At 40.5% G+C, this 22,979-nt stretch overlaps 1 protein-coding gene across 1 annotated transcript in view; it reads left to right on the forward strand.

Moving 5' to 3' along the window:
• The window catches only part of PKN2 (protein kinase N2), a 106,834-nt gene that overhangs the window by 69,909 nt on the left and 13,946 nt on the right, over window positions 1-22,979 (forward strand). Inside the window, exons 5-19 of the mRNA XM_075936412.1 lie at window positions 1,872-2,017; window positions 2,112-2,325; window positions 7,737-7,922; window positions 8,496-8,605; window positions 11,228-11,371; window positions 11,512-11,587; window positions 11,902-12,076; window positions 12,356-12,485; window positions 13,142-13,278; window positions 13,383-13,455; window positions 13,540-13,631; window positions 17,646-17,822; window positions 18,495-18,557; window positions 18,893-18,969; window positions 20,653-20,795. Of these exons, the coding sequence (XP_075792527.1) occupies window positions 1,872-2,017; window positions 2,112-2,325; window positions 7,737-7,922; window positions 8,496-8,605; window positions 11,228-11,371; window positions 11,512-11,587; window positions 11,902-12,076; window positions 12,356-12,485; window positions 13,142-13,278; window positions 13,383-13,455; window positions 13,540-13,631; window positions 17,646-17,822; window positions 18,495-18,557; window positions 18,893-18,969; window positions 20,653-20,795 (1,943 nt within the window). The remainder of the gene's footprint in view (window positions 1-1,871; window positions 2,018-2,111; window positions 2,326-7,736; window positions 7,923-8,495; window positions 8,606-11,227; window positions 11,372-11,511; window positions 11,588-11,901; window positions 12,077-12,355; window positions 12,486-13,141; window positions 13,279-13,382; window positions 13,456-13,539; window positions 13,632-17,645; window positions 17,823-18,494; window positions 18,558-18,892; window positions 18,970-20,652; window positions 20,796-22,979) is intronic.

Here is a 22,979-nt window from a genome sequence, read left to right on the forward strand (position 1 = left end):
GGGTGAGAGGTGCAAACTGTGGGAGGAAATCTGGATGCAGGAGGAGGTGGAGAAGGGGACACTGGCTCGGGGAGGAGGCTCCAGGCTGGGCAGTGTTGGGATACTAAGCAAGCCACAGGCTTGTGGATGTGAGGGTGCAGGAATTTGGGTTGGGGTAGGTGAGGGGCTGAGGGCATGAGGTTCCAGTGTCTGATAGGCTCAGATCTGGGGTCTGGGGAAGGGGGAGTGCAGGAGTGGTTGTGGCTAGATGGGGGCTTGGCCCCAACTGGGGGTTTGTTGGCCAGGCTTCATTTTTAAATAGAATACTATGTTAAACACAAAAAGTTTCTGCATTGTCTTTATGAGAATGGCAGGGAACCTGCCTTGAGTCAGGGGTCACTGACCCATAGAAAAGTCATTTGGGAGCAGGGGATATAGTACTGGGGAGGGGTGCTAGTGGGTTCTGGAGCAGGGAACAGGGTGCCAGTGGGGGCAGGGGAGAGGGGGCAGGGTGCCAGGACAGGTTTCTGCAGCAGGGGACAGGGTGCCAGAAGGAACTGGTTTCTGCAGGGGGGGCAGGGTGCCGGGGGACAAGTTTCTGCAGGGGGGGCAGGTTTCTGCAGGGAGTTCGGGGGGGGGGGGCAAGGGAGAGGGAACGGGGGGCCAGGAGGGCGGGGAACAAGTTTGGGGCAGAGGAGAGGGGACAAGGTTGGGGGCAGGGAGTTCCTTACACCAGCCATGGAGGGAAGCCTCCGACCCGCGCTCCCTCCGGACTGACCGCAGGGCAGCCAGGCTGGAGCAAAGAAAAGCAGCTGCCCGGCCAGCTGGCCATGGTACTCAGCCAGGGTGCCACCAAGCTCCACTTGGGCAGGCGCAGAGGGGAAGCCGCCCAATCAGCTGGAGCGCGGTTCAGCCTCCCCTGGGCTGAACACCACAGCCAGCAGGCCAGGCAGCTTCCCCTCTGCGCCAGCCCACATGGAGCGTGGTGCACCCTGGCTGAGCGCCATGGCCAGCTGGCCGAGCAGCTGCTTCTCTTCCCTCTAGCCCGGCTGCCCTGCGCTCAGCCCAGGGAGGCTGCGCCTAGTTCCAGCTGTGAAAGCCACAGTCAGCTGGCTGGGGTGTTTCAGCCCTCCCGACCTCCCAGCTCCCACCATTCCTCGCAGCTACTCACCTGTGTTGTTGCTCGGTGAGTAGCTGCTCCTCAAATGAGGAAATCTAATGTAAATGAACTGCGCAGACGTGCAGTTCAGAGAGGGCTCAAGAGCTACTCTTAGAGCCCCTGAGATCTACTGGTAGCTCACGATCTACTGGTTGGTGACCACGGCACTAGAGTTATTGACCAAAAACAGTTTTGGAACATCATGGTGTGAAACCTCTCTCATCTCCCATTTTTGCAGCAGCTGGAAAACTTAGGGTATGGTGTGGAATAGGACAACAATTAGAACTTCAAATAGATTAGACATCAACTTGTCAGAGATTGATATGAAAAATGAAGCCTCCAATTTGGGTTAAAAGGCAGAAAACTTGAAGAAAAACTTAAGTGTATTCTTTCCAGAAGGTAGAGCTGTGTGGGAAACTTGGCTTTTTGCGAGGGTTTTTGTTCCTTAATTTCCCTGGGGAGGACCACTGTCTTTCATATCCTAGTTAGTAAGTTTAGTTCTTTGGTCTTTATCAATCTAGTGGGTTTATCAAACTCAGAACATAATTTAAATGCAAAACTTTGAATTTCATTGTTGTTTCTATACCATACGTGGATATAATCTGCTTTTCTTTCCCAGTTTAACAATGCTACATCTGTTTTTCTTATGCTGTAAAATTCTTTAATTGCTAAATATTAAGAACAAAACTAATAGATGCTATTCAGTGAAGATTTAATGTTTGTTTATTTGTAGCAAAACCTGTGATAAGCCCTCTTGAGCTTCGAATGGAAGAACTGCGACATCATTTTAGGATAGAGTATGCAGTAGCAGAAGGTGCAAAGAACGTGATGAAATTGCTTGGCTCCGGAAAAGTTACCGACAGAAAAGCCCTTTCAGAAGTAACTTTTTAATGTAGTTTATTAAATTTGATTTTAAACTCTGTTTGAAGAATGTGGATTGTTCTAAATCTTTTTTTAATTTATATCAAACAAGGCTCAAGCAAGATTTAATGAATCAAGCCAGAAGTTGGACCTCTTAAAGTATTCGTTAGAACAAAGATTGAATGAACTTCCTAAAAACCATCCCAAAAGCAGTATTATTATAGAGGAGCTTTCATTGGTCTCTTCGCCAACACTAAGTCCACGTCAAAGTATAATATCTACACAGAACCAGTACAGTACGCTATCCAAACCAGCAGCTTTAACAGGTATGTGGTTTTGTATAATGTATTACTCATTGTGTTTAAACTTGATAACTCAAGTGACTCATGTATAATATAGAGTAATGTGTGTATACTTTTCTTGGATAAAATATTTGTGCAATATATGACTAAAACACACACAATAAAATTTTACGATTGATTTCACAAAGGTATTACCTCATTTGTATTTAAATATAAAGGCGTAGTGTTTGTTGTGGCTGATGTAATTGCATCCTTATGGGCAATTCTAACTGATTATGAGGTTTCTTAAATATATTTGATATGTGCACACTTAACTTAAGAAAAAAATGTTCTGGTCCTTAATTAGGTGTCTCTAGAATCATTTTTCATTTTTAGAAGATCAAGTGCAGTATAAACATAGGTAAGTCTGGTTATCTCCATTAAACAGATGAGGTACAGAGGAGCTACACAGCAAGTCAGAAAACTAGGAATAGAACTCATGTCTCCTCTCAGCTCTATGCTTTATTCAGTGGGTCACACTGGCTCCCTGGAAGGCGAGATTTATGGGTTTTTTTTGTTTTGTTTTGTTTTTTGTTTTTTAAAGGCGCTAAAAGTATATCAATAGAGAAAAAAATGTCAATATTCCCTAATAGATATGCACAAAAATATTTATTTGTGCTAATGATTTTCCTACCTTAAATAAGAGTTAAGTGTTTAGTATTCACAGGAGTAATTCTCTGCATAGTGGGTTATGAAAGTTAAGATTATATAGTCAATCAGTTTCTCAGAGATGCTGTACATCATGAATTGCAGAACCTCATAAAGGAAAGACGTTTCAATCTGGTATGTTTTTAATGAAGATCTAATGTATCCCTCCAGATTGTACTTTGTTTACTTAAAATTGGTGTTGAATAAAATTGTGTTCAGATATGTTGAGTTTATTAAATAACTACCAAATTAAAAGTGTTAATCCAGCTGTTTCTTTTTCTTTTTCCAACATGCATTTACCTTTAACAGCTATACTGAACTGTACCAGAGGAAGTTCTCTCCCCCCCCCCCCAAAAAAAAACCCCTAACAACAAACACAGCAAGTTAATTTTTTTTTCGCAACACAGAGACTATGGATATATCTGAGGGCAGAGTTTGCCCTTATTAACTTAATTTTTTTTTTAATTGATGCAACAAACAAACTTTTCTTTGTATGCCTGGCTACATTAATGTTAACTTGGAATAACTCTATTTTACATTTAGATGAAATAATAAATGTAGCAAATAGACAAAAAGTGGAGAAAGTTCTGAAAATTCCTCTGTTTTTTTGTGTGTGGCTTTTTTACAGACTCAGCACAGTGCTTCTCCAAATTATTGTGATTTCACTAGGAATTATTAGTGGAGCACTATTGTTTTCAGTGTCTCCGTATGTAATTAATATTTTGACCCTTGATTTTAAAATCATTTTAACCTTTCTCTTTATATATACTTAGTCTTATGACAAGACAGATATCAAGATACGTAAACTTTTAAATATTGCTTATGTAGGGGCACATCTTTAATAAAAATAAAGATTTGTTTGTAAAATTGCTTAATAGCTCAGATCTCAAATTCTTAGTGTTGTAACTGCTGGAAAAGTGGAACGAAGATTTACTTGGTTTCTGTTGACTGGATACCAAGACTTTTCATCACCATCACTTCATCTAGCATGTATCAGGAAGCAGTACTGTTCTGCTAGGACCAGAGGTGGTGGGATTTTTATTTTTGTTCTGTGTTTTTATACTTTATTAAAGGCAGTTTGGAAACAAGTCACCTAATTATCCACACCCATTTCTCTGGTCCACCTTGCAATATGCTTCATCCTATTCTGGAAATGGTGCCTCCATGTATTCAGTTTTCATGCTTATTGAGCTGTTGACCTCTTTGCTTTGGGAGCTGGATGTGTAGGTTTTGTCCCATCTACTCAAGATGGGAAAAGGCAGCCATTTTATTTCACTTAGACCACATAAATTCTTGGATTAAAGTCCTTTATGCTCATTGATGTGTGTCAGATTTCACATGCTATTTAGAAATGAAATACTGCATACCTGTTTAATGTATCCCAGGAGCTAAACCCCACCTTTTTTAATAGGCAAGAGTTTTTAGAGTGTAATTTAACTGCAGCTTCTGGCTATTGCTCTGTGCAAGGTGGATGTAGTAAAATGAAGCCCTAAAATATAAGATCACATATCACAGGCCTGGTGTATGGCCTGAGACATAGACAGCAATGGTCAGGACTTTGTTAATATAAGGCAAAGTGAAGCTGTGAGCAAGAGGTAGGCTCCTGCTCTCAGACAGGGATGATAGTACAGAAACACTCATACCTATGGTACTAGGCACAGGCTGTAAGCACATTCCAGAGGGGTTGTAACAGACCAGCTTGTTCAGAAACACTTCGGTACCAACCTTCTCCACACAAAGAGCAGGCATACTGTCCCAGGTTCAGGACAGGCTCTAAACTGACCACATGATAGTAATTGAACCCCCATGTACAAGGTAATGGGTGAATCTAGTTAACGTCAGAGGGTGGCAGCCTCATACATCAGGATGTGTAACTTGTTTATACCTGTATATAAAAGTGAACCCCAAAGAGTTGTCTTTGGCTGGCCTAGGGGACAGTGTCTCATCCCTGGCACTGGCTGAGTTGGTTCACTGTAATGGGCATACATATGTTAGCCTAACTGTAAATTCTTTGGTCTGGGGAAGCTAGGACCATGCCTTGTCTATAATGAACCTGGCTGAGTGCCTTTGGTCCTTGTGTGGTCCTGCGGTCTTTGGGGGCTCTCTCAGAGTCTGCTGTGTTGACTAATTGTGCGTGGTCAATATAGTAAATGGGGGCAAATGCAGGAACGCACAAAGGTGAACGGTTATCCTAGAGCAGGAGACCTGTCAGGATGCCACACCAATGAATACTGACTGATGCAGTGGGGGTCTTTTGCTGACTTGTCTCGGTGCCAGGTTATGTTTTTAAGATGCCTATTTTATCTGTTACAATGTTTAAATGCCATCCTTTGGTGTGGAGTAGCCATTAGCAATAGTTGTCTTGTGTTTTTTTTGCTGTCAGGATGGCCCATTCCAAGGGGTTACCTAAAAGCTGCAGTCTTACTCCCCTCTCTTCCCCCCCCCCCCCAAAAAAAGTGACACACTGAAGTGCAACAAAGGAAATCAAATGCTTATTTTTGTTTTAAGTGAACTATCACATTAGTGCTTGGGAATAACCTTGAATAAAAATTTTGTTCTCCATGGGAACAGACTCATTTAGTAGGTAGGGTATCTATTCATTTCCTAACTAATCTAATGGTTATTTGGACAGTTTCTTGAGGTTTATTTGCTCCCAGGCAGTGGAATGTGCCATCACTGACTTGTTGAGACTTGAGACAAGTACCACTAGATCTCTGTAGTCCTGGAGATTTTGCCTTCAAAGATTAGGTCAGATTGGCTGAGATGTGGGGGAGGGTGAGTAGGTTGCCTTCCTCTGCAGCATAGTGGCTCGGTTTTAAATTAGTGTAAATGATGGATTATATATAATTGAAGTCTTTAAATCATGATTAGAGGACTTCAGTAACTCAGTGAGACATTATAAATTCAATACAGGATTGATTGGTTGAGGTTCTGTGACCTACAATGTTCAGGAAGTCAGACTAAATGATCAGGATGAACCTTCCTAGTCCAGCACCCTCAGGACCTGACTGGTCCCAGATGAGGGATCTTGCTGGATCAGGGAAGGTCACATCTGGTTCCCCTGCTACCTGTCCCCCAGCCCTGGCTTGGACGGCTTCCTTCTCCCCCTCCCCCCAACACTGGCCCCACTGCCCTGCTAGTCCCATTTCTCCGCACCCTGTCCTTGCTATGCCGAGCAGCCCAGCTCCAGCCCAGCTCCTGGCACGTGGGCTGCCAGCCCCACTATAGGGAGCCCAGCCACCAGCCCTCCACTGAGACTCTGGCATACATGAAATGTTGCCAGAGAGTCCCAGTTTAGAGGTACAACTTGAAAAATTTTTACACTATAGAAGACTCTTTTTTTCTGTAATGGGTGAGGGGGAAAGTCCAGAATTGGACACAGTACTCCAGATGTGGTCTCACCAGTACAGAAGAAAGGGGAATAATCATTTCCCTAGATTTTCTGGCAATGTTCCTACTAATGCATTCCAATATGCCATTCATCGTCTTAGCTAGAAGGACACACTGTTGACTCATATCCAGCTTCTTATCCACTGTAACCCCCAGGTCCTTTTCTGCCTAAGTGCGGTTGATCCCCACCCTGTAACAATGCTTGAGATTCTTCCATCCCAAGTGCAAGATTCTGCGCTTGTCCTTGTTGAACCTTATCAGATTTCTTTTGGCCCAATCCTCCAATTTGCTTAGATCACTCTGGACCCTACCCTACCTTCCAGCATTTCTACCTCTCCCCCTAGCTTAGTGTCCTCTACGAGGCTGCTGAGCATGCAATCCATCCCCTCAGCCAGGTCATTAATAAAGATGTTGAACAAAACCAGCTCTAGAACCGACCCTTGGGGCACTCCACTTGATATTGATCGCCAACCAGACATGGAGCCATTGATCACTACCCATTGGGCCTGACGATCTAGCCAGCTTTCGGTCCACCTGGCGATCCATTTATCCAATCCATACTTCTTTCCATGCTTTGATACATATACCTTGTTCAATAAAGATGTGAGAAGTTTACTTTCTGAAGAATGCCTGTTAGTGTAGAGCAGTGGCTTTTACACCTTTTTTTTTTCTTGTGACCCAGTTGGGAAAAATCCTTTATGCCCATGACCCAATAATTGCATCTTTTTAGACCCACTCCCCCTGCTGCCCCTGCAGAGTTCCCTGAGTGGATGCTAGGGAACTCCTTCTCACCCTTACTACAGAGCTCTGCATACAGTTCTGAGGAGCTCTGGCTGCTGACTGTCCTGTAACCTAGTACTGGGTTGTGCCTCTAAGTTTGGGAATTACTGGTGTAGAGTAGATTTCATTGTATCTGTTACCTAAATCTAATATTAGCCGTCATTTGTGAGAAGTTGCCTTTTCTTTAAATTTCAGTTGAGTTTCTCCTCTTCCCTATCGATGATATCATTCTGTTCATTTTTTGCTTAAATATTAAGAATTGAGATGTTTACCTATAAATATAACAGAATAGGTAGTTTTAAAATTGTTTTGTGCTGTACTTCTGAATTGTAACTCCTACTGGTGTTTGATTCCATATTTGTTTAATCTTTACTTCTTTAATTTCAGTAGCTTTCATTCCAATAAACAATGCTATCTTGAGTCTCTCATCATTTAACTGAAGCACATATCGGCAAATTTTATTACTCAGTAAGCTCTGTGTACGTAAGATGCTAATATGAAATCATTCACTGGTCATTGTACTATGTACACATAAGAACTTAGCATGTGACAAAAGTAATGGTTTTTACTTGTTTCAGGTACTTTAGAAGTAAGGCTCATGGGCTGCCAAGATATTTTGGAAAATGTCCCTGGCCGATCAAAAGCCACGTCAATTACTCTACCTGGTTGGAGTCCAAGTGATGCCAGATCATCTTTCATGAGCAGAACAAGCAAAAGTAAAAGTGGAAGTAGTCGAAACCTTCTGAAAACAGATGACTTGTCCAGTTTAGTATCCTTTTTATTTTTTAAACAGTCTAATTGAAATTCTCAGAAAAAGTGAATTGTTTTAAAAAGATTTGCAGGTGTAAAACTTGATCAGTGACCGTATCTTTATTACAGCTAACCCTCAAGCAATTACTATCTGTCCTGTTAGGCATATTCCTCAGCTAGAAAGATGCCAGTAAACAAATTATTTTAAATCTTACTAAAGGTTTAGAAGGGGTTCTTGGTGGGATTGTTACTATGGTACAAGATGAGTGAGGAAAGGGAGGAGAGGTAGGGAATTGAAAATTTCATCAGATTTATTAACCACATACATGGTTTTTGAGAGAAGTGCATTTTTATATTTGTTTTTCATTTGAATACTGTGACCTTGTATAACTAAGAAATTAATTTCAAACTTGAAAAATGGTCTAGCTCTTCACTGGATACATTGATGGATCAAAAATTCTTTATCCTGAATGTAATTGGTTCATGTGGATATAATTGTATTTTTTAGTAAGTCAGTAACTGTAGTTTTTTTGTTTGTGGAAAATCCTCTTAGAGTTTTAAGCTAAGTTTGTGTAACTTACTTACAGATGAAGTCTGTGCTGTATTGAAGCTGGACAACACTGTGGTTGGTCAAACTAGCTGGAAACCTATTTCCAATCAGTCATGGGATCAGAAGTTTACACTGGAACTAGACAGGGTAGGACACTGTACTGTTTCCATTGATGGAGATTGTCAGTTCGTAGATTAATTTCATGTTTCTCTGTGTCTGTTCTTTACAATGGCTATGAACCTATTCAGATTCCGTGCATATATGTATTCCTGTTCTTCATGGAAGCAGTTTCTTGGAATAAAATGTTAGAGGGTTAATGTTCTAGAAATCTCAGCTTTGATCTAGTTCAAATCTAGTTGTGGTGAACAAATATTTAGCCTCATCCTAGCTCCAAGTGATGGATGTTTTGTTTAGATTATACATGATTTAGGGAAATGAACAAGACTGACAGTTTTGCTTGACATATATGGAACTGTAATGCACATGTTATGTTATACAGTTCAAATGTGGAAACTTGTAAAGTCTCAGATAAATTTTATCTCCCATAGGTAATTCTTAGGATACAAGTATAGAACAGAACTGTGTGCTTCACATTTCTTTGGGCTGAATATTCAGGCTGATTTTACCTCAAATGTTCCATGTGAGATATATTCCAAAGGGGGTCCCCAATTTTCATGATTTGTGATGCCCACTCTCTGAAGTTAAAATCAATTTTTTTCCTATTAAAAAAACAATTAGATTTGCCCCCTTTTGGGACAATCCACACTGCATGCTCTGAAATAGCTATGAGGGGCCAAGGACAGGAGGAGCAAAACTTTTATGTGGGGAGAGGGAAGCAGGAGGAAAGTTAGTGATTCACTGTAGCTCACATATATACATACACACACACTCTCTCTTGCTCTATTGCTTTTGTGCCCACATGCACTGTGCATTTCAAGAGTTGCTCTCAGTTCCTCGCCCTCCTCCCTTCCCCCCCCAATTCTCTCACACATAGTCTCACATTTCCTAACACACAGCATGCAATCCTCTGACACACAGTCACATGGACACAGGTTCTATCTCATTCACACACACAATTCTGGTGTTATTGTTTGGTGGTATTTGTCCGAATGCTGTGGTGAGCCGGGAGTGGTTAGGGGATGCAGGAGGGGAGTGGACTCTGGCAAGATACAACTCTACGTGGCAGTTCGAAGCCTGCTTTGAGCCACTGCTCAGTGTCTGCTACATATGAAGCTTGGCGTATGTCGTCAGTGGGAAGGAGATTCTGGGGTTGAAGGCAGAGTGGCTGCACCCCCTCAGTTGGGGTCAGCAACACCAGCTGGGGACTGCCTTCAGTGGAGCATAGGGACACCAGTTTAATAAAACTGCATAGGTCCCCATAAATCATAGGGATGGGCCTGGAGGAAGGAAAAGAGAAAGCATTCTGATTCTGGAAAGGAGCCTAAGGAGAAGGAGACTGTCATTTTCCCTCTAATCCACTGGTGCACACATCCCTTCAGGGTTTCCTTGCCTATCTTGATGATGCCCTTGGCACACATCCGTCCGTCTTACGGCAGTGGTGCCAAATGATCTGGATTCCTCAATGGAGCCCATATCCCCAACACTGTCAACTTTCCCTCTTGATACTGGTGGCATCTGTCAGAGCTTTTGGCTATGTCTCTGCCTGGCTTTGCAGAATCATATTCATTGTTGGTATCCCCCCCACAGTATTCTTGAGCATGGGAGCCTCAGTTGTTCAGTCTCCTTTGATTTGCTGCAGGAAGCCTACCTGGCTTTATCTACCAAAAGCCCTGTCTGCATGGAAAGACTTCATACAAGGGCACCCTTCAACTCTAGGTATGGGCCTACCATTCAGGCATCAGTGAAGATTTTGCTTGGAAACTAGCAAGGACACTTGCAATCACATTGACACTGATACCTTTCCTGTCAAAGGAGCAGTTTTCTCAGTTTATCCTCATCTCTGGCACTGCTGCCCTTGAGGACAGCCATGTCTGAGTTGGAATAGCTGTGAGCAGTAACAGTCAGCACCATCATCTTTGTACCTCAAGAAGAGTAACATGCTTATGACAATGGTGAGGAAGCTTCTTCGGGGAAAAGTGGTGGTGTACCCTATACAGGACTATACCAATTGTACATCCATCCCCTGATGGATAGATTGGGACTTTGTTCATCAGGAGCACTTTCAAGAACTGATAGGGGAAAAGGCTGACTCTTTAGTTTCAGACATGGGTTTCAGCACCTGCCGCATCCAGTTCCTTTTTTGACATCTAGAAGACACACGACAGTGTCCTAGTTCCTATTCATGACTACTCAAATCCCTTAAAGGACATTTGGCTGGCTGTCGTCATTCAAATTGCACAGCTTATTTCAAGTTAATTTCGAAATAGCGCCAAATTTCAAAAAAAGCTATCTACATCAAATTTTGAAATAGAACACTATTCTGAAACGTCCCTTCCTTCTCATGGAATGAGGTTTACAGGGACGTTGGAATAGTGAGCCTCTTATATTTCAAAATAACGGGTTTGCTCAAAAGATATGAAATGGCTATTTCAGGATACTACAAGTATCCTGAAATAGCTGCGCAGTGTAGACATAGCCTTAGAGTGGAAGGGTGAACTCCCTTATGTAGACTGAGCTAATTACATCATCCTAATGTGAGCATGCTCCTGCAGCTTTTGTATACAGTATCCATCTCAACATCAGAGGGGCTGGATCGTATAAGTTTGATTGCAAATTCATAAGTAATCCTTCTTCTGTTTACTGTTATAGTCACGTGAATTAGAGATTTCAGTTTTTTGGCGTGATTGGAGGTCTCTATGCGCAGTGAAGTTTCTGAGGTTAGAAGATTTCTTAGATAACCAGCGACATGGCATGTGTCTCTATCTTGAGCCACAGGGTACTCTATTTGCAGAGGTAAGAGCACGTAATGCAAAAAGTCAGCCACATTTGAAATAATTAAATGGCAGAATATTTTAGATGGCTTTTAATAAACTCTTAAGAATGCATTATTTTCTGGAAGTGGAATTATAATATACAAATTATCTGAACTGCAGGTTACATTTTTTAATCCAGTTATTGAAAGAAGACCAAAACTCCAGAGACAAAAGAAAATTTTTTCAAAACAGCAAGGTAACAATTTATTAGGCATTACAATTAAATTATAAAATATTGTACAGGTTTGCCATGTTTTATGTACAGTCCTAAAATGAAATTGCAAATAAAGTTGCTGATAGTTAAATCTTTAATATTACATTCAAAAATCTTTGCTTAGAATTGTATATTACGTAGTTGCATTTAATGGTGAATAGTTGAAAATTGCTAAAGAACATGACAAATTCAGTTTGTTCTCCATAAATTATAAGTTGATGAATTTTAATTATAGCTTTTGGTAATATGTAAAGAAATTACTTGCACTCTATTTTCTTTATTCACAATATCTACAGGCAAAACATTTCTCAGAGCCCCTCAAATGAATATTAATATTGCCACTTGGGGGAGGCTGGTGAGAAGAGCTATTCCTACAGTAAATCATTCTGGTACCTTCAGCCCTCAAGCTTCTGTGCCTGCTACAGTGCCAGTGGTTGATACGTGCATTCCTGATCTAGCACGGCTAGCTAGGTAAATCTTTTTTTTTTTTTTAAGCCAAATTTACATACAAAAGTAATGGTGTGGTTTTTATTTATTCGTGTAAATGAAAAACCTTCCTTATTGAGTCTGTGCAGTTTAAAACCTTGACATTTTCTAGTTGGACATCCATTTTGCTACATTTTTTAAAGGGAAAATAAGATTTTTCTAAAAACATTAAACTGGTTTCTGTATGTATTTTAATCCTATAAAATAGCCTTCATTGTACTCTCTCTGTGTGTGTGTGCGTGTGTGGTTTTTTTCCCCCATAAGTGACTCTCCTGTAGCCAAATTGGACTTCGAACTTGAACCTGAACCTCCATCTGTTCCACCCCGTGCGTCATCTCTTGGAGAAATATGTGAATCTTCATCTGAAATAAAGGCACCGGATACACCCAATCAGGCAAGACATTTAAGCTAGTCTTAAAGTGTTGCATAGAACATGTCACATTTTAATTGAATATTTAATATCTGTGTTAAACTCATTGCAACTACATAATATTGTATTTCCTCTTACTTTAAATACAGAATATTAAAATGTGTCCAATTTCATATACACATCAGGGATCTCAAACTCACGGCCCATGGGCCATCCCTGGCTGGAGAAGTTACACAATTCAGCCCCAGACTCCTCGCAGGTTGAGGGAACTATCTGTTCCTGTCTCTCAAGCCCTGCCCCTTCCCGGGGCCATGAGTTTGAGACTCTTGTTGTACATAATTGCACATGATTTGTTTTTATACTGGTTATGGAGATTGGTCTTTTTTTCTGTGGTTTGAGTATTTTCCTATTGGTTGCTTTATGGGCCCAAAAACCATACTCCTTCAATTTATAGAAAAGTGTGTGTTAGTATCCATAAAGATTGGAATGATTTTTAAAGAATAGGATTTAAGAGGCTGTCAGTAAATATAGCATTTTAGGCTAATTGATATTTTGAATTTCACACTGAAGTTTAACAGTATTTTTTTTACTTCAGTTTCCTTAAATATACTAGATTTCTTCATTCTTCAGCAGTCTAATTTTCTAAATTTAGATTTCTGTTTTTTCTCCTTCTTTCATAGGATGCAGAAACTGCTTTTGATTTTGAAAATGAGAGAGAGATAACTGTTACAAAACTCCAATCTGAAATAATTTGTGAGCCTGAAATTCAACACAGAGACATAAAGTGTACAAATATACGAGAGCCAGAAGACAAAAGGTAAAAACAAACAAAAAAAGAACAAACCTAGTGTTCTGTTTTTTTGATAACCCTAACTTGGTTTTTTTTTCCTGTAACTTTTTATATTCATTGCTGTTTTACAGAACACAAAGATTTCAATTTAGTCTGCAAGATTTTAGGTGTTGTGCTGTACTAGGTAGAGGCCATTTTGGAAAGGTAATTTTTTTTTTTATAACTAGAGGTGCATTCAAAAACCAAAAACTCACCTGTTTGAATAAACCATTTATCTTCTCTTTTTAGGTGCTGCTGGCTGAATACAAAAACACAAATGAGATGTTTGCTATTAAAGCATTAAAGAAAGGAGACATTGTTGCTCGCGATGAAGTAGACAGGTCAGTTTCAAAAAAGTTATTAATATATAATGTATGCTTTTTCCTCTGCAGGAAATAGTGACTAGGTTGTAAAATATCATAATCTTCAATAGAATAATGTTACTGAGTCCAGAGTGAGACGTCAGGTTATATTTAGCAGAGAAATTTCATGTAATGCATCTGTATTTCAATTTAGTTGTATTTAATTAAAAAGTAGTATTGTGATTATACATATGTACTTAAGTGGCTACAGTGGAAAGAGATTGTAGCTGCAAATTTGGTTGCCATGAGTTTTGTATCAGTCAGGAACCATTAAGTTCATATTTGCACTGACAGGAAAAGGGAAACCTAGCATACAAGAAATTGCTGTTAGTAGAGGCTTTAATGTTAGTCTGTAGATCTTCTGAGTGCAACTAATCTCCTTTTTTATTTGGGCGAGGGTAATTTATGTGTTCTATCAATGGGATGGGCTAATATATGGTTTCTTGAGTGTACCTTCTTGAGGAATGTTGCCTTAACTGTTGTTGACCAAACATCCAAATGCTGAGGCTTTAAAAAAAAAAAAAAAAAAACTTGATTCCAGGTAACCGTTCCTATGTTTTTAAAAAAGCTTATAATTTCAGAGCCCAGGAAACAAAAACCTTAATTAGAATAAAATCTATCAGAAAGAGAAATATAGCTAAAACCAAGAGTCAGCTGTTTCTTTTATATAGGCAATCTAACAAACTCATTGACTTTTAGAAACTCATTCCATACTTAGCAGCCCAAAATAAACCACCCTTTTACTGAATCTGCAAATAATGTGCTATTTTAAAATAAATGTTGTGATCGCATTCTATAACTATTTGAGGTTTACAACAAAATGTGAAAATCTCTAAACTGAAATATTAATTCCTGAGTTACAAGGAAACCTAGTCCTGAAGATTTTTTTTTTTTTTTTTAACAAACCACTTAGTCCCAGTGAAACTGTATGAAAGCTTCTTGAATGGATCAAACTTCCAGCATCCTCTATTCTTCTTGCCAACAGTGTACAGTAATTACGACCACTCGTTTTAAAGAGAAAATATATATGAACAGAATGAAGGGGCGAAGAGGGACCTTCTATCAGTCCTTGAAGTACTGAATTGAGGTTGTGTGGAGGGACAAATCCCTTTGATTTGATTGTGTGTGTAGGTCTAAGAACATAGATAACATAGTTATGAGGCAACATGTATTCCACTTATTTTTATCCCTTAGGGCTTCAAAAGGAGACATTTGCACATGCAGCATAATAGCCTTTAAAACATTTATTGAAGATCTGTTTGGCAAAAAGGTCTCATCTTATGTATAATATACAAAAAAGTGGGAAAACTGTTACTTACATAGATACATGTTGAGATTGTAGAATTAGTCATAAACTAATTGGAAAATTATACTTGAGGTTCTCTACCAAAACTGAGCTCTGTATTCATAGAGGTACAGAGATACATTTTATTGGACCAACTTCTTTTGGTGAAAGAGGCAAGCTTTAGAGCAGAGATGGGGAACCTGGGGCTCAGGGCTTTCCCTTCCCCAGCAATGGGGAGCCCATGCTGGAACTCCAGCCCCACATCCCTTCATGGGTCTGGACCACGCAAAATCTACTAGCCTGGGCCCCCCTAGGCTTTGGTGTGCAGGGGAATGTGGGAAGTGTCTTTCTCCTCAGTTGAGGGGTTTTTTTGCTTCTAACTTGTATGAGGCCCCTGATTGATTTTTCTGTACATTAGTGACGCCGTCTCAAAAAAGGTTCTCGCCTCACAAAACTCTTCTTCAGGTTTGCCTAAAACAAGTACTTTCTGAGTCTGTTATAAGATTGGCAGACTTAAAGTCCGCAAAGCAAGTGGAAATCAAGAAGATAATTGAACAAAAGCTGCTGAACTCTCCATTGGTATCATTCATCAGATAGAATGCAACATTTCCTGCTTCATTGGAGACAATGGATGTTTCCCCAGAAATTCAAATCCAAGCTAGATCAAAGATTATTGAATTGTGTGATTGTTGAAGGAAACTAAGAACAAAAAGGAAGACTGATGAGAGCAATATTCCCATATAACAATAAATGTGGCAAAAGAGTCACTGATTCACCGATTAAAGTGACAAAAGAAACTTGGCTTGAAGAACAGTGCATCAACATACAGAATCCTTTTGTGGCAAATACTACTAAGAAGGCCTATCAAATAATTAAGACTCTTTTGTGAAAATATTCTTTTCAGGAAAATTGCCTTCATCCAGTAATTGAGATGGATATTGTCAAGAAGAACTCTGTAATATGAGTGAAACACATTAAGGGTTCTATACAAGAAAGCTCAACTTATCCCAATGAACCTACACCTAAAAAGGCTGACAGTGTAGACACTGAAAAGCAGTAAAACCTCTGGCGTGCATAACAAATACAAGCAGAATTAATCAACAGTGGAGGAGAGGTGCTTATCCAGGCATACCATAAACTTGTTGTGATTTGGGAGTCTGAAAGATGGCTCAAAACTTGGACTGATGGTTCCTGTTCATAAAAGGGGAGACCCAGCTGTTTGAGGAAATGTCATTGATACACCTAGCAAAATACTGCTGCATATCATACCAAAGAGAATTGTAGCCAAGATAGAGGTGTACAGTGAAGCAAATGTTCAATCCCCATGTGCTATATTAGTGTGTTGTAGAATAGTGGACATTTTTTGTGAATTTTGCTACGATGTTTGACAGCCTCTTTGACAGGACGAACCTCTTTGGGAAATCATATGGCAGACCAGAATTGGTGAAAATTTAATAAGGGTAAAGATAAACCTACATGGAAGCATATAATCTTTTGTGTTTGGGGCATAAGCAAAATAGTTGGTTTGAATAGAGGGCAAGTGCCAGTCAGAATGCTTGTTATCATGAACCTTCTTCAACCTTTATTTTGAAGAAAATACTAAGAGACACTGATAGATGTGTCCATTGCTGGCTTAAAAGATTAGTCATCTGTGTTTCATTAGTAATATTGACCTGATTGGATTATCACAAGAAGAGATGCAAAATTGCTAGAAAGCGTAGCAGTGGAAGCAGAGGTTAGAACTAAAGATATCCCATTCAAAGACAATGGTAACATCTGTTTGAAAAGATTAAAATATTCCTACCCAAATCTGAGAAACCATTGGAGTGCATTGAACATATCAAATGCCTGTGTAGTGATAGGGATATTAAAAATGACTTAGAGATTTGACATACAGTTGAACTCACAGCAGCGGCTGAATCAGGACGCCTGGGGCAGAGCAACTGGGGGGCTGCCAGGTTGGTCCCACAGCGTCGAGGTGCGGTCCTACTGGACCAACCTGACAGCACCCCAGCTGCTCTACGCCAGGTGTCCCCGAGTCAGCCACTGCTGATACTGACCAGTGGCTGACTCCAGGAAGCCCGAGGCAGAGCTGTTCTGCCCCGGGCTTCCTGGAGTCAGCCGCTGGTCAGTTTCAACAGCAGCTGAATCCGGACGCCTGGGACAGAGCAGCTGGGGTGCTGCCGGGTTGGTCCCCTCCCCCCCAGCGCCACACCTTGGGGCTGTGGGACCAACCTGGCAGCACCCCAGCTGCTCTACACCAGCTGTCCCCGGAGCAGAGCAGTTCTGCCCCCGGCTTCCCCGATTCAGCTGCTGGTCAGTTTTAGCAGCAGCTGAATCGGGGAAGCTGGGGGCAGAGCAACTCCAATGGACCGGCTGCCCGGAGCACTCCGGGTTCCTGATGGTGCTGGATCATCAGGAGTGCCAGACCATCAAATGCCGGACCATCGAAGTTTTACTGTATTAGCGTTTCTTGAGACATTAGTCATATGACTCTCTTCAAAGTCAGTAAAGTTGTACAGTAAAAATTTCAAAGTTCAATGCTGGATTTTTACTCTTTAGAGAGTATCAAATACCATCAACAAAAGATTCAAGTTTTTTGGGGGGTATAGAGGGAGGTCTCAACTAATTGTACTATACGGGATGTTGAAATTTGTAATACAGCATTCAATATTAAGTTTTGTTGCTAAAATATTTTCTTTTGGCAGCCTTATGTGTGAAAAGCGAATTTTTGAAACTGTGAATAGTGTACGGCATCCCTTCTTGGTGAACCTTTTTGCTTGTTTCCAAACCAAAGATCATGTTTGCTTTGTAATGGAATATGCTGCTGGTGGAGACCTGATGATGCATATTCATACTGATGTCTTTTCTGAACCAAGAGCAGTGTAAGTGTGCATAGTTTTAATGCCATTAAATATTTAAAGGTTTTGATATGAATTGTTCTGTTTGAGTGGGCTGAAAAAACTGTGTTCAAGTTTGCTTGTCTTTGCATGCTTGTGTATTAGACCGCTTTATTTAGTACTCCAGTAAACTTAAATGGAGTGAATGTTAAAGTCTCATTAAAAATGCATACAATCCAATTTTGTTAGAATATATAAATAAATAAAATGTTCTAATTAATGATGTGCCATTTTGTTTAGAATGGTCAGAATAGTTTGTAGGCAGTCATGATGCAAATATGAAATATTTTTAGATGCTGTTTTGAAGAATTAGTAGTCGGTTCAAAATGTTACATGAAATAAGATAAAAGTACCAGCTTCAGTGGCAAGTGTTTGAAAATTATGGCAACGAGTGCTAAGGAAAATGAAAATATTGGCAGACAAAATGTTATAGGTCAGGGCCACTTTTGTTGGAACTTCTACCAGGTTAATTTTAAAGCTTTGACTTATGATTTTATAAAATTCCATGTGTACCACATATTAAAAAAAAATCCTTTGAAGAGAAGTTTCTTTCTGCAGACTATCTGCACTCTTCATAAGATGATAAATAGAAACACAGATTAATTAAGCAAGATGGAAATGCACCGAAATTCAAGCTTTATTTAATTTTTCAATCAGATTTTATGCTGCTTGTGTGGTTCTTGGACTCCAATATTTACATGAGCACAAAATAGTCTATAGGTGAGTAATCACTTTCTCAAGACTGGAATTTTAACCGTTTCTCTGTTTTCTTTAACTCTACCCTGATTTGCTTACCCAAAGCATTATCTTTTTATTTATTGTATTTTTTCTATCCTACTAAAAAGTTTGTTCTCGCATACTTTTCTCACATATTTATGAGTATAAACTATCAGTTATTGATCGAAGTCTTAATTCATAAAAGGGATAAATGTATTTTAAGAGGAACATTGCACTGCTTTTTTATTTTTAATAACTTGTTTACCTTCGAGTGAATTAATGAGTACCCCTGTAGCCATATCTGTAATTCTGTTTTACTTTCAAATATTGCTTTTTAGAGATCTGAAGTTGGATAATTTATTGCTGGATACAGACGGATTTGTGAAAATAGCTGACTTTGGTCTTTGCAAAGAAGGTAACTGCTCTTTATTTTTTTTCTCAAATTTTTTTTTAGTGGGATTATACTTGGCTATCAGTTAAGCAGTCCTAGAAATACAAGCACCTAGCACATTTACTCTGTCAGCATAGGAAAATATCTCTGGGATTGTCTTGGCTGGAGAACAGTGGAAACAAAGGACCCTAAAGTTGGAGATCACCCAGGTGGCTGCTGTGAGGGTTCCCCCTCTTCTTTCTGTGTTATAATGACTGTAGATGAGCAGCACCTTAATTTTCCCTAAGAAGAGCAGCAGTAGATGCAAGCTGTCAGCCCTATTCTGTTCCTAAAGGGCTAGAATGTTTTCCCCAGATTTTTTCACAATCCCAACCACTTGGATACTCTTGAGCATATTATGATTCACATGTATACACTGTGATGTCTACAGTAATACTGTTAGTCAGCACTGGTGCAACATATAGTCCCTATCACAGTGGGGGCCCAGTCTCTAACTAGGGCTCTTAGTAACGGTGGTAATACCAATAATAATAATCATGGCAGCTTTAATTGAGATTTATTATGTCACCTTTTTTATATAGTGTGTACACAGTAATTCCTCATTTAACACGTGCCCCTCTTAACATGTTTTCGCAATAGCACGATTTTTTTTGGGAACGTTTTTTGAATGACATGACTGTCCCCGGAATAACACGATTTCCCCAGCCAGCCCATTGCTGGTGGCTGCACGGCGCTTCCCCTACCTCCCTGCAAAGCAGCGGAGGGTTCACTGCTCTCCACGCCTTTCCCTGCTGACTCCTCCTCACTGGACGCCTTGCTCCTTCTCCTCCAGCCCCGCTTGCAGTCCAGTGGCTAGGTTTCCCCAGCCAGCCCATCGCCAGCAGCTGCGCGGGGCTTCCCCCACCTCCCTGCAAAGCAGTGGAGGGTTCGCCGCTTGCTGCACCATTCCCTGGCAACCCATCCCTCCCCCCCTCCTCGCCGGACACAGTGTGGGTCCTGGCAGACCCGTCACAGGGGCGTACTCCCAACCCAATTTTCCTCCCCTCTCCTCCCCCAGAGCAAAACACCTCTCCTCCCTGCTGTAACCCAGTCCCCTTTCTCCCCCAACCTTATGTCCCGGTCCCAACAGACACCACCACTTGAAACACAACCCCCATCTTTTCCATTACTTTCAATGGGAAAATTGACCCCGCATAACACGTTTTCACTTAACACGATCATTTTCTGAAACGTATCTATAGTATTAAATGAGGAATTACTGTACTTTCAGTTAAATCCTGTGTAAGGTTTTCTTTGACTTTGAGGTCATATGCTAGAATCTGGTAGAAGAAATTCTAATAATTTAAAATGTAGTTCTGCTCTGAAAAATGATTGTGTAAAATAAGTGTTACTTTTCTACTTTTTACCTGCTCTGGTTGCAGTTCTGAGAGTGACAAACGTGTTCCATTTCTTATGTGCTAACAGAATGTTTACTGAGTTCCACTTTGTTGCATGTCTCCAAGCACATTGTTTTCAATGTGATGACCAAGGAATAGCCAAGGGTCTACTTTGAGTTGCGGAATCATTATTACTGGTAGTCATGTGCAAAAAAAGAGAATCCAGCTTGCTACTCAGGGCCAAGATGGTGCACGGCTGGCAAATGGGGGGAAAAGATTTGTAAAATAAGAATATACCTTGTTTCTTATGAAAAATCATATTTTTTTTCAGGAATGGGATTTGGAGATAGAACAAGCACATTCTGTGGCACTCCAGAATTTCTTGCACCAGAAGTGTTGACAGAAACATCTTACACAAGAGCTGTGGACTGGTGGGGTCTTGGTGTACTGATCTATGAGATGCTAGTTGGGGAGGTAAGTAAGCATAGTAGTAGCAAAAATATGTGATACAGACATCAAAGTCTTGTGGTGGTGAGCAAGCTTTAAAAAAATCTATCATGGTTACAAAAATAAACTTTATTTCTAGCTCTCAAATTCTAGAATATCCAACCTTTTACAGCTTACAAGTATTATGTCATATAGGTCTGGTTCCATATCTGATATTTTGACTGTAGTTTTTTTTATGGGCTATCTTAATGAGAGAACTTGATGGCATGGCTTTTGTGGTGCTGGTGATTTTAACCCCCCCCCCCCCCCCCCCATTCCCCCCCCCCCCCAAAAAAAGAGCCACAGGTTAGATCCTCAGCATTATTGAAGTTTATTTGACTTCAGTGGCACTATACAGTTTGAATACCAGTTTAATCATTCATAGCTTTCAAACCACTTAACTTTACATTAACTTATTAGGAAGATTTACAAAAACAAGATTGAAGGTCTACCATCAGCCATTCATGACATGCAAATTCAGAATATAGGGTAAAAAAATATTCAATTCTTTTTTTAAAAAATCTAAGATCGTAACCCAAATTGTTAATTTTTTCCAAGCAAAATTAGATATTAAAAAAAAAATACCACAGCCTGTAAGTCATGATGCAGGACACATTCATTTAATGCTAGAAGATTTATCTGGTGTTGCTCAGGTCCTTAACTTAATTTTGTGGTGTTTTTTTTTGGGGGGGGGGGAATAAAATGAAAATGTACATGCTTTATTTAAATCATTACTCTGGAGGGGGGTTGGGGATGAGGGGTTCAGTTTGCAAGCTACCCTAGGGAAAAAGGACCACCTCAGCTCTCTTTCACTGTAGCAGCTTGGAGCCAGGGGGAGGGGAGCATATCCCCTGGCTGGGGCAGGTCCAGGTTCATCTGCTCCCAGCCAAATTGAGGAATGCAGCAAACTGTGCACTTCCCCTCACTCTGAAATGGAACAGTTAGCAATGTTCCTGTACAAATGATGGGGAGGGCTTCAGCCTTTCCCCAGTCTCCTGCCCAGTCTAAAGGGCACGTACCGGAGTGTAAGGCTCAAGGCTGGGACAGTCCCGGATGGGGAGGGTTGCACCCCCCAGACAGCTTTTCTCACCTACCTGATGATTCTGTCTCTCTTCTGTGTGGTTTTATGAAAAGCAATCCCATTCCAGGCACATCCTGTGTTCCTGGCACAACCAAACTCTTACCTTGCTTTGTTATGATAAAAGGAACCTGTATACCAAATTCTGTGGTCCTAGCTCTTACTGTTTAGCTCTTGAACAGACAAACTCACTCAAATATATACTAGATTTGACTTACTGCTTTTCTTTTGAAACACACTAGTTAGTTGTGGTAATAGATCTTATTGGACCAGTTTCTGTTGGTGGCTTGTTCCTTCCCCCAACAGAAGTTGGTGCAATAAAAGATTTACCTACCTTCTCTCGTTTTATATCCTTGTGCCTCATACCATGGCTACAGTGCCATTTTTCTCTTCATACTTCGTTTTAGTGAATGGTCCAATTTGTTTTCTTTTAGTAGCCTAAAAATTCTGCAATATAGACATAAATTAATATTACCTGTCCTCCTGCCCTAATTGCAGTAATTCCTTAGCAGTGATAAAACTGTTTGTTAATAAATACTTCTATATTGCTTTTAATAGCTGTCTTTAATGCAATGTGCATTTTGTCCTATTTTTAAAACAAATGTTAAACACACAACCTACTTTTGTCCTTTTTTATCTTTACCTCTAACTATTTCTTCAGATGGAAACTAGGTACACTAATATCATATGACTTACAAATGTCCATAAATCACAGCTGAAAAACTGCTGGCTGGTATAATGTGATGTTATATCAAAATGAATTTGGGATGACCACATTACCTTGGAGTGGCAGCCAACTGAAACCAAATACAGTAAAACTCCCAAGTGTCCAACATCCAGTGGTCTGGCACTCCCGATAGTCCGGCACCAACTAGAACCCGAAAGTGCTTCGGCCAGCTGGACAATTGGAGCTGCTCTGCACCGCTTCCCCAAGTCTACTACTGCCGCTCCTGAAACTGGCAAGCAGTGGACTTGAGGAAGCTGCAGAGCAGAGCAGCTGGGGTGCTGCCGGCACCGAGCAGGGGGGTGAGGGGCAGTGCTCCGGGACCAAGCTGGCAACACCCCGGCTGCTCTGCCCACCCTTCCCCAAATCC

This window comes from Pelodiscus sinensis, chromosome 9, assembly GCF_049634645.1.
Source record: "Pelodiscus sinensis isolate JC-2024 chromosome 9, ASM4963464v1, whole genome shotgun sequence".
Classification (NCBI taxonomy): domain Eukaryota; kingdom Metazoa; phylum Chordata; order Testudines; family Trionychidae; genus Pelodiscus; species Pelodiscus sinensis.